The sequence below is a fragment of the Aspergillus lucknowensis genome, assembly GCF_044049455.1.
Source record: "Aspergillus lucknowensis strain CBS 449.75 chromosome Unknown BJX67scaffold_49, whole genome shotgun sequence".
NCBI lineage: Eukaryota > Fungi > Ascomycota > Eurotiomycetes > Eurotiales > Aspergillaceae > Aspergillus > Aspergillus lucknowensis.
Genome location: NW_027263593.1, coordinates 84,215 through 96,162, shown reverse-complemented (window position 1 = coordinate 96,162; position 11,948 = coordinate 84,215). Strand labels below are relative to the sequence as shown.

Below are 11,948 nucleotides of genomic sequence, written 5' to 3'. Positions count from 1 at the left end.
GATTAGTCAGCGGTTGGTTTCGGCGGGAGATCAACCGCCACAATGGAGCGAGCAGGGTGTAAGGTTCGACACTTTATCAAGACAATGAGAAAAAAGACTGTTCTTTTCCCAGGTGGCAGATTCTGCTGCTGTAACCCACCAATTCAGGAGGTTACAAGGATAAGGCCTGGTTTTTTATGTGTATGGTTGGCAAACTGCTGCCGCCCTCCATAACAGCCAAAGGAGCCATCCTTACTTTCAGTGGATGATCTCACAGAATCTCTTTCCTGTTTTCCGCTCAAGGCTCTATTGTTCAGTTAGCGCAGCTTCCTGGTGCTCTACTCCATTTTTGCCTGACAGAAACTACTGCCACACCTTGTTCTCGCATCGCTGGCTCATTTAAAGCCAACACCATTCTTTGTCTGGGTGAGCTGTTAGCCAAAGTCCGCTTGCCGAATTTGACACTCGACCTCGTCCGAGTCCTGAAAAGCTGCACTGGCTCCAAGAGAGTCTCTTCCGCCATTGATATGAAAATGGCACCTGAGCGGACAATGAGAGCATCCGCATATAACGCTAACTTCCACCGCCGCCCGCCGCCTGTTCGACAAAGAAACCCAGCTGGATACTGATATCGAAAAGGGGTGTGCACCGCAACAGCCTGCCCACTTAAACGATATCAAAATAGGAATACCTGGTCCCTACTATCGCTCGGATCTTCAAGCTTCTCGAACATGATTTCTCTGAGCATCTTCTCCAACTATACGGAGGTGTGCAGCAAAAGTTTTGGCCACGTATTAACTGTTGTGTATGAAATGTAATTGTATTACTCGCGATAACTGGAAGATTGGTGACTTCAAAACAACATAAAAATTATTAAGATCAACTAACGAGTGGTCTGGATAGCTTTCGAAATTCCTGTTATTGAGATTGAGGAAGCAGCAATTATACATGCTGCCAAGGCCTTATAATAGACATCCAATTCAGTCGCCATGGAAATTACTTGTAAATTGAAACAGCGATACATTCATTGTCTTACTAGCGCGGCCAAAACTTTTGGTGCATACCTCCGTAGACAAGTGCAGGACAGTCGACGCCTTTCAGCGGGAATCCCAAAAAAGCTTATGGATTATCACTCGGTACCTTGGTGCTAAGGTAGAACCCACGGCTATTCAACGACATCATCTGAAGTTGATTTTCATGTTCCACGTTCCAAGGCCTCCCGTGCTGAGGATGCAATTGGAGTAATCATGTCCACTGTGACGTGGGCATCAGCAAACGAGGATCTCCAAGAGACTGCCAGACTCTCCGCGAACGTTTCCTCTCCCAGGGACAAGATAACTACATCCCCATTGAGATTCGAAGAGGTGCTTCCTTATAAATCCATTTGAGATTCAGGATAATGAGGTAGACGAGCGATTGGATCGCATGGCTTGGGAAATAATATTCCAAGTTTCTTGGGATGATCAGTAACTTCTCTCTGGAGTCGACTCAGGACTGAGAACTCCAAAAAAAAATCAAGCAACTCAAGACTGCCCAACTTCAAGAAACAAGATGACCAGCCATCCCCATTCCTTGTGGCCCACTGCCAGCTGGTTGTCGCCTTGTCGAGGCTCACTCCGCAATCTCACTCGGAGTTACGTTGAGTCTGTGAATCAATATAATGCCGCGCCTCGGGAAAGGAGGATCGGCAAATTGACATCGACCAATCTACCGTCGAGAATATTCTAGCGGAGTGAGAGAGTGTGTTCACCGGATCTTTGAGTTTATGATGACATGCAGTATGCCAAGCGGGAGTGAAGTCAAGATGCCAATGCCATCCGAGAGGGGACAGGAAGGCCGTGAAAAGAAGGGAAAGGGGATCCGTTCGGTTCAAAGATTAGGCTGGCCCTTGGAGCTTGAAAGTCCAGAGCAACTACTTGCACACGAGGACGGCGCGGGATACTGTAATGGAAATCCATGATTGAATGCCGACAGATCTGGCTGGAGCGCTCCAGGGGCACCTCGTGCAAGGGGTTCCTTTCGGTGCGGGAGACCAGCTGTCAGCCGACCCCGAGGTTTGCTGGAAGAGTGAGAAGTCTCATCCTTGTTCGAGGCGGTCCTTGTAAAGTATTTAAAGGCGTTTTTTTTTTTCCCGGATTTGCCCGCTCACTCGATCCCCAGGTCCTCTCTTCATTGAGATGATGCAGCACAGGTGCCGCCTGACCATGGTCTGCTCTGGGTGGGGAAAGGAAGGTGACTAGCAATATTTTCAGCACACTAGTCCAGCCTCTCGCGTCACAGTGATCGACTCCTTGTTCCTGAGCCCTCTGGAGAGAGGTGAGAAGTCGACACCTGTGCCGTCAACGCACGAAGGACCTCGGTGCTTGCGGGTTTCGCGAGAGAATGAGCACGAAATAAGTAATCGGCCGTCTTACAGCCATACCAGCAGCCATCGAGGGAAAATTGCTGGCAATTGTTCCCGGAGACTCAGACAGGTGGACCAGAAAGAACAATTCCCGTTCTACAGTCTGAGGACACGGCTCACGACAGGCATCTTCTCCGCAGTCTGCAGCATCGAAAGAACAAACTGGGCTATTTATGGAGAGGAAAGTTAGTGCCAAGCCATTACATCATTCAAGTTCCTTCAATTTATCATTTTCAAGACGCTTCTCTTACCACCACCGGAATATCAGCCGCAGAGGGGAAGCGTGGATGGAAGTGAGAGAGCCAACCCCCAGATAGTCCGCGAGAAAATCTTCCTGTGGTTGATACAGGAAAGTAATGATCCATATATTTTGAGCGCATTGTCGTTCCCTGTGACTGGGAATTTCCAAGTCCCAATGTCTTACGGAACTCAAATGGGAAAAGCGGCCATGATGGTTCTCATTGACGACTGAAGAGATCGCGAATACTTGAATGAGGGCTCTGTCCAAGTGGCCGATGGACCTTGCGGACTCTCCCTTCCGAACCTGACTTCGTCTCCAGTCTCCCCTGACAAGGTCGCGCTGTCACTACCGTCCTTCCTGTGCCTTCTTCAGCTCTGGCTTGATCCTTGTCCTTCCCAGTCAGCCCCCTGCCCTGCCCCAGCGTTCTTCTGGGACGCCTCCCTAATTCGTTACCGCGGTTTCGCAGTCTCTCCCTGGGCCGTTGCCAACTACGTCATCGGCTGGGGAGCGCGCCCCAGAAAGGGACGGTCCCGTTTTCCGTTCACCACTCTCCCACCAACCTCAGGAATCAATAATGTTCCACCAGGAATTGCCGTCGATCTTGAAATGAATCCTCTTGTCAACTGCGCACCACTTGTTCCGCATTTCTCGTGGTCCCATTGCTCGGAGGAAGAAAAAAGGTCAGTTCCCGATCTCCAGCTCCTCGTCCCTCACCACCAGCGCCTATACACCGCTTCACTCGTTCGTTCCCTTTGATCACCTGTTCTTGCCCTTGTTCCCGTTTCCTTCTCCCCTTCTCCATCTTGCCGCAAAGTCTTCCCTTCTACCCCCTCCTCTTGAGATTTCCCTTTCTATTTTCTCTTCATTCATGCCCATTTTCTGCGCTTCATTCCCCATTTTGTGTCTTTGAGATAGGTTCTTGCCCCGTGCAACGTTTTTTTGTTACTATCGTTTCGCAATAAGTTGCTTGCTTCTTGAAGCCTTCCTCACCCCTCATATTTTCTTGATACCATATACTTCCGTTTTCTCGATATAAAATTACATGTCTCTTTTGGAAAGAGGTATCTTGATGACCGCCCGCCTCCCTGTTCTCTCTTTCTCATCCCTCACTTGACAGTCACCGGCCTTCTCTTCTTGATTGTGAAGCGTGTGGTCCGAGAGATGAGTCCCTCATTTACTCCGGTCGAGTTGGATCTGTCTAGGAGAATTCAATAACTGCCCGGCGGTGGAGGAGGTGAAGACTGGGCCAAGTCCACACCATGAAGACACCTCCGCTTCCATCGCCGGCCGAAGCCCCTTCGGCCGTTGCCACTCTTCCCCCCCACCACTGTTTTTCTTCCCAGTCATTATCCAGCTTTGCCCAGAATGAGGGAGACGCGTACCCAGTCGGTGTCTTTTTAGACTCAGAATACAACGTTCGGAAGGCTAACTCTCCGCTTTATTCTTTCCCGCCCGAGCAGATCGCGAATCAACATCCGATACCTAGCCCTGCAGCGAAAGAGAATTTGGATGTAAGGAACGGTCTCGAGGAGGATCTGGGCCGAAATCAGCCAGCTCTCAAAGACCTCCGACGGCAGATGGAAGAATTGCTTGCATATCAGCAGATGCAAAACTCCCAGCGCCCGCGCTCTTTAGTACCTCAGGAAGCCTCTCTGTCTCAAGGTTCCGTATCATCTATCCCACCGGAATCGACTAAAAAGAGACGTATTTCAAATGTATTGTCGCCACAAGTCGTACCGTCCCTCACCGGAGCGTCTGATTCAGCCGGATCCAGCGGCGCAGTTCGAGGCACAGATTCACAGACGACGCCTGAACCCTTACCGGAGAGAACACCATCGTACCCGTTTCCAGAAATGCCCTCGCAATCGGCGAAAGAGAAATTTATTTCTCAGCTCAACAACGGCTCCTTCAAGTTGGCTTTGCCCGCCGAGAAACTGAAGGGCCATCAGCCATCTTCCCACATTCCTGTCGAAGGTCAACAGCATGCCCCGGCTATCCTTTCGGCGTCCAACAGCGTCTTCCTACCGGTAGATCATAAACCGGTGGTGGAAGACCCAGCCTACCCAAGCCCCAATCTCTATGAGCTCACACTACAGCTTAATGCAGACCCAGGCCTCGACGCCTGGTGGACCAATGTCGTCGGCATGCTCCGGACACATTACGGAGCGGAGCGGGCCTCATTAGCTGTCCCTGGGGATGCAACCGATCTTGAGAATGTGCCATGGGGCCAGAAGGCGATTTTCAACGAAAATAACCCTGATATCGATAAGCAATGCTGCCAGTCGACTGAAGTGAGCACAGGCGACCTTACGTTTCCAAACGTCTTGACCCAGAAGGAAAACTCGAAGGAGAAGGCCGTTCCGGACATTGTAAAACCACACCCGACACCAGCTAGTCCAGGTGTTCGCCCCCCACTTTTCGCACGGCACTCTTTTGCTGGGTTTGGCAAAGACAGGAAGAAATCTACCTGGAATTATGGGGATGCTCCTCACGTGCCGAAGACCCCCTCTCAACTGGAGGAGCCGAGTGTGCAGGAGGGGAGCCGAGACTCAACGCCTGTGCAGACAGCCTCTTCAACAAACGCTACCACGCCGCAAAATTGTCGCCGTTTAGCTGTTTTCCCTGCTACTCGAGCACTGGAAGTTGAACGAGACCCCCTTATAAAGAGGACCGGTGTGGTCAAGTTATTTGGGCGCACGAAACCCGTGATCTTGACTCGAGAATATTCGCACTCTCTTTCATCCAAGCAACCCCATGACGAGTCTATTCGAACACCCGAAGACAAAGTTCAAGTGACTCCGACGGTCGAGCCTTCTCATGTAGTTCAGCGCCCGGTGCCCACGTCTCGGACCAGATCGGTCTCGAACCCCGCCGGCTCGGCCGGTCAAGCACACCGGCCTTCTTTCATGGAGTTCCTCGATGAATACGAACAAGTCCCTCCGTCTCCTTGGTCACAGTCCCCGGCTCCTTCTCCAGCGCCTCGAACACATCCTGAACAAAACCCTTTCTTCTCCAACCACACCGTCGATGAAACCGCATTCTCCAAAAACCCACCGTTACATGACTACTCAAATCCCAAACCCCTAGAAGCGATTGGCGTCGATTTAGCAAAATCTGTTGTTCACATACCATTGCTTCATACCGGCCCATCGAAACAGTCCGCTTCGTCTCCGTTGAGATTTCCAGTCGCCATTATCTCCATCTTATCACCAGCCATACCATATCCATCTAATTTAAGGCAATCCTTAGCCTACCTCATGCCTCATCTCACGACTTCATTCTGCTTAGCTCAACACTATAGTCAACTTGAGAGGCAGTTTTCTTCTCGACTTGAGGCTCCGCGCTTCGGGAACTTGCTCGGTCTGGGTGGGACGTTTTCTGATGAGAGTAGCGAGTTGGAACTCGTAGCAGGGCTTAGTGGTCATGTCAGCTATACGGTAACGGACGATGGTTCTTTGTCCGCAAGGGCTAGCCTATCTAGTCCCGAGGAGACGGCACGCTCGTCCCGGCATAGTCCATCTCTATCAACGCTGGGCACTCCTAATCTCGACTTGAATTTAGGCGGCACATCATCACTGAATATGTCCGAATCTCCCGGGTTGGCCTCCAGGCTCCCTGGAAACGACACTGTTGACAGCTACTTCAACGTCCCTCAATCAAAGACGTCTCGCGATGGCTCTAATCATCACCGCAACCGATTGGCAGGGATAAAACGGGCCACCATGCCTCCTTCGGCTATATCACCAGGAAAACTGTGGCCAAAGGCTGTAGCCGACGAGGACGCTGGTGCGACAGATGCAAGTATCACGGTTGTATCACCCCAGGATCTAAAGCCCCAGTCTATGGTATCGCCAACGCAAGCCTCTTCACGGCACCACTCTAATAACTCTTTTTACACCCAACTTCAACGCGAGCTACCGCGCCCCTTTACTGATACCGTCGCCCAGCTTATGTTGAACTCTGTCCCGTTGCACCTTTTCTTGGCCAAACCCCAGAGCGGAGAAGTTATCTGGACAAATTCCAAGTTCGATGCGTATAGGCGAAGCCAACCTCAGGAGCAAAGGCTCAGGGATCCGTGGCAGAACATCCACAGTAGTGAGCGTGACCATGTTGCTGAGCAGTGGGCAAATGCATTACGCACGGGTTCGCAATTCACGGAGCGGGTACGCGTCAGGCGATATAACGATGAGTCGGCGTACCGTTGGTTTATCTTCCGCGCCAACCCGCTGCTTTCCGCAACTGGGGAAGTGGTGTACTGGATCGGATCATTCCTTGATATTCATGAGCAGCATGTTACTGAGCTGAAGGCGGCGCAGGAAAGGCAGAAATTCGCTATTGATGCTAAGTACCGGGCCTTCTCGAACTCGGTTCCGCAGATAGTGTTCGAAGCAACTGAAAACGGGGGCCTAATCTTTGTGAACGAGCAGTGGCATCTGTATACGGGCCAGGGTCTAGAGCATGCATTGAATTTTGGCTTTGCAAAACACGTGCATCATGAAGATCTCGAGAAATGTGGGCTGCTCTCCTTTTGTCTAGCTGCTGGGACCCAGAACAGCGTACCGGCTGTTCGATCGGAGGAAGAAAGATCGGAGGACTTGAGATTGAAGGCTGAAGCCCAAGAGACGCGTTTTGATAATGGTGTCACTCCTGCGTTGGAGGAACTTGTTAAAAGAGGCGTCGCTTCCGTGCAACAGGACGAGAACGGCCGCGTATTCTATTCGACGGAGATCCGGCTTCGGTCAAAGGGCGGGGATTTTCGATGGCATCTTGTCCGCTTGGTTCGAGTTGAAAACAGCAGTTTTGGAAGCGGCGAAGCTTCGTGGTACGGCACCTGTACCGATATCAACGATCGCAAAATCTTGGAAAGGGAACTTAACAAGGCAATGCAACAGCTCAACAACCAGATGGAGTCGAAAACAAAATTCTTCAGCAATATGTCCCATGAGATACGTACGCCACTCAATGGAATCTTGGGGACTATTCCCTTCATTCTTGACACTCAACTAGACACGGATCAGAGGCGGATGCTGGATACTATCCAGAATAGCTCGACAAATCTCCGTGAGTTGGTTGACAATATTCTCGACGTCTCTAGAGTTGAAGCTGGCAAGATGTCACTGGTCAGTTCGTGGTTCCATGTGCGATCGGTGGTCGAAGACGTGATCGATACGGTGTCATCTAGGGCCATCGATAAGGGTCTCGAAATGAATTATCTTATGGATGTGGATGTTCCACCCATGGTCATCGGTGATAGGTTCCGTATTCGACAAGTTCTGATTAATCTTGTTGGCAATGCAGTCAAGTTCACCACCCAAGGAGAGATCCACATACATTGCTCTATTGATCGCGATACCACCGGTCTTTCTAAGCCCACGGAGATTTTGTTGAATTTCGACGTTGTCGACACAGGGAAGGGGTTTAGCGCGCAAGATGCCGAGCGCTTGATGCAGCGTTTCAGTCAACTAGGGCAAAATGCGTCGCAGCAAAACGCCGGCAGTGGGCTTGGGTTGTTCTTGTCTAAGCAGCTCGTTGAGATGCATGGCGGCCTGTTGACACCCAGCAGTCAAGAAGGGCAGGGTGCCAAATTCTCTTTTTACGTTAAAGTTGACGCTCCACCCCCTCCCACACCTAGCGAGGTTAACCCTCCGCGAGAGCTCCGTGGGTCTTCTAACCCAGGTTTGCTTCAAAAGGCGCTTCCCTCGTCCAAGGAGTCACCGAATAATAGAGACCCGGATGCTGTTGGTCTCTCGTCAGCACCCCAAACCCCGCTTTCTCAACCGCACCACAACCCAGACCTTTCTACTCACCTATCCTCCAGCAACTTCTCTGCGCGATCCCCGTTCTCCTCTGCCTTACCGACCCCCGAACTTCACAATGTCGACCCTCTATACAAATTTGACATTCCCAAGCCGGGAGCCAGTCATCCCGATATAGCTTTTAACACAGCCCCAAGCGGTCCTACGGAGATGGAACCTGCATTGAAGCCCACGATATCGGACACTGTCTATTCAATACTCATATTATGTCCGTTGGAGAATACACGCAAAGCCATCACACAACATATTGAGCAAGTGGTCCCTCATGAGATCCGGCACTTGATCACGTCGTTTCCTGATGTTGAGGATTGGAAGGATTCGGCGGACTCTGACAGGGGCTCTAATGTTACTCATCTGGTCCTCAACTTGCCTAATGTTGATGAGGTTACGGAGGTGATGAATTACGTTGGGACTCGTGAAAAGGATGAGGCACCAGCTCTTGTTATTATCTCCGATCTCAACCAGAAGCGAACAATCAGTCCCAACATCAAGGAACTTTCTTCAGCGGGGAGGCGCGTCTTCACTGTACCCAAGCCTGTCAAACCTTCCGCTTTCTCGCCTATCTTTGACCCAAACAACCGACGAGACCTCAGCAAAGATAGAAATCAAGACACAGCTCGCGAAATTAATAACAATTTCAAGACTATGTCTAAGATGGTGAAGGAGGTAATTGGTAATAAAGGATACCGGGTATTGCTTGTTGAGGATGATGAGACAAATCGCGTGGTACGCGCTATACCCCTCCTCCAGTATCAACTCCGCTGACATTAACGTCTAGGTTATGTTAAAATATCTCGATAAGATCAAGGTAATGGCAGAGACCGCAGGGGATGGCCAGCAGTGCACAGAGATGGTTTTCTCTAAAGAGCCGGGATATTATTCCTTGATCATTGTGAGCATGTGACAAGACTCCACCTTCCTGATACGCGGCTAATTATGATATAGTGCGATATCCAGATGCCCATCAAGAACGGCTATGAAACATGCCGTGAAATTCGCATGTGGGAACTGAAGAACCATTACCCTCAGATACCAATTATGGCTCTGTCTGCGAATGCGATGACCGATCAGATCGAAGATGCGGCACGCGCCGGTTTCAACGACTACGTCACGAAACCAATCAAGCACAATGAACTCGGTAAAATGATGATGGAGATTCTTGACCCTGGCCGACCTTTGCTTCTACTTAGAGACCGCCTCAGGGAAGGGGGCGAGGATAGCACTCGCACAGAATGAGAGTGGCATCTCACCTCCCTCATCCCAGAACTCGCGGCATGAGTCCACGACGGAAACAGTTTCGGGGTTGATATCCTTTGTCACGACCTCCGCAACCCACATCAACGTTCTTCTGCTAGTCTAGTTACAGGCTGAGAGATTTTCCGAGGTGCGGCGGGCGGTAGCCCGCCACGGGCTAATCTCGCGCCTCCGGCTCTCCCGCCGATTGCATCAGTCGCGGGATTTTCTTCCTTTTTATTACCCTCATGCATCTGCATTCGGCCTCGCGTGTTATGGATACCTTATGAGCATTAAAGGGTTTGGAATTTCAGGAATATTGTTCATTTTTCAGCTCATTGCCCGGCGTCGGACTTTGATAAGGGATACCTCTTTCTTCTCGTTTGCGTGGGTACGGGAATGCCCATTTCTCATCTCTGTATCCTCTCTACACATCTATCTTCAGAAACCTGTATTCTCAGAAAACTCCTTTCTACTTCTATGGCGCTGCTTTGTTCGTTCATCATTGGCCCTCCATCTTCTGTCGTCTTGCAGGTGTATATAAAATGTCTTTATAGTCGGTGATATGTGTACTGGGATGATAAAGTATAGGGCTGTTTAGAGTAATGTTTTGAAGGATACCCCCGCAGAATAGCACTGTGATGGACTCCGTAGCCCTAAAATCTCGTTTCCTTTTTGCAGTCCCATCACTCAACTACCACGCGGCAGATTTCGGGAACGCCTTGCTGCGCTGTAGTTGTAGTGGTACCGTGGTGGTTCAATTCTGGGGGAGCGGACAATTCTTACACTGAACCAATTCTATCTTGCTGCCAACCAACTGTGCCGCTTATCCACTCGGACATTATCAAGCACTACCTTTTACTAATCCAGACTAGCTTCAGCTTTCGAAAAAAAGGCCAAGCGAATGGATCTCCCGGTTGACAAGACGAAGGGACGAACAACGCAGAGGGACAAAGCGCCCAGATATTTAACCTATTTGAAAAACATCGGGTAAAACAGCTGAGCAGCCCTGAAGCGAGTTAGACCCGCTACCTGAGGGCCCACGTCAGGAAGAAACGAAGGGCAGGCCGTCCTTGCCGGGTCAGCCTTAAGTCTGGAGGTTTGGGTTTCAGCGCTCAGTCAAATCTGTACAACTGGCGCGCGAAATCCTGGGGTTGCGTACGCTTCGAGCCATCCTGTTATGGAACAACGCGCGACAAAGCCAGAAATTCAACGATAAACGGGATAGCGCCCAGCAGTTGCAGGCTCGCGCAATTTTTGGCGCGCCAGTGGTGGGAAGGACGGCTTGTTGGTCTGGGTTGAGGAAGCAAGTCGCTGCATGTGGCGGTGAGGAACTTTCCCAAGAGCAAACGAACGATAGGCGAATTCCATGCAACCCCACATTCGCTGCATCCACCAGCTGCACCCATGGCCATTCAGGAGAGGAAGTACATCTCCCTCGTGAGGAGGTGATGATACTAATTATCCCGGAAACTGTCTTTCTGGAATTGGGCGAAAATGGGGGACGAAGAGGTTGCCTCGGACGGACAGTGGGATTGTGCAAGTGCAAGTAATCCCAAAAGTGCTCAGTGACGATTATAAAATCTTGCTTCTGTTGTGCAAACACAGTTCCTCGTGGAATGTCAGGCATCGCCTAAGTGATCGAAATCATACCGATATGGAGGGCAAGCGAGGTAAGTCGAGCTGATGCAGCAAGTGTGAAATGTTGAGCAGAAAGTTGCATAAGCTTCCCCGAGCAGGGCAACACCGGGAGGATTCGAGAGCCGTGGTTTTCTCGGAGTTCACAAAAGAAAATGCTCTTGTCTTCGACCTTCGGGCTGCTCGAAGAGCTTGCGCCAAGTACTCGAAAAATGAAGGGAACGAGAACGAGAAGGAACCCAGGGGGTTTGGTGCTCACTCACCATCATGGTCTAGAAACCGATGGCTTTGAAAAAATATCCTGCCCAAGATCCGAATTTCGCGGTCTCTTCCGTTGGGCTTCTGTATGGCCCAACGGGTCGGTTGGGCTCGTGTGAGAGCAAGCCGTCATCCCGTCGCCATTAATTCGTGCAGCTTGGATATTGGGAGGAAGCCAGTCTTTGGACGCAGAAGAGAAGCTAGCCAAGATGATGAACCGAACATGAAGGTGCGAGGCAGCGAAGCTGGAGGGTGTTGATGATGCTTGATGCGTGCATAAGAGGCCCAGGGCACTGGGATCTCAGTGGGTTCGGTTGATGACCGATGAATGTCATCGTGAGGAGGTCCAACACGCTGAGTGGTGTTTGATTAACTTTCC

At 50.7% G+C, this 11,948-nt stretch overlaps 2 protein-coding genes across 2 annotated transcripts; one reads left to right on the top strand and one right to left on the bottom strand.

The window, feature by feature from the left end:
- Positions 1-3,883: 3,883 nt before the first annotated feature.
- pkhB (putative sensor histidine kinase/response regulator) lies at positions 3,884-9,710 on the top strand (the record flags this gene model as incomplete). Its single annotated transcript, XM_071034631.1, has 3 exons — positions 3,884-9,166; positions 9,219-9,332; positions 9,386-9,710. The coding sequence occupies 3 exons, from the start codon at positions 3,884-3,886 to the stop codon at positions 9,674-9,676; spliced, it is 5,688 nt and encodes a 1,895-aa protein (XP_070882619.1). The 3' UTR covers positions 9,677-9,710.
- A 778-nt stretch (positions 9,711-10,488) lies between these two features.
- On the bottom strand, positions 10,489-11,500 carry BJX67DRAFT_240024 (uncharacterized protein). Its single transcript, XM_071026073.1, has 2 exons — positions 10,836-11,500; positions 10,489-10,766 (listed from the first exon to the last, which is right to left on the bottom strand). Exons 1-2 carry the CDS (start codon positions 11,301-11,303, stop codon positions 10,761-10,763), a joined length of 474 nt encoding a protein of 157 aa, XP_070882618.1. The 5' UTR covers positions 11,304-11,500; the 3' UTR covers positions 10,489-10,760.
- Positions 11,501-11,948: the final 448 nt, after the last annotated feature.

Coding starts and splice junctions, on each gene's coding strand:
- BJX67DRAFT_240024 (XM_071026073.1), bottom strand. CDS start 11,303: ATGCCTGACATTCCACGAGGAACTGTGTTTGCACAACAGAAGCAAGAT.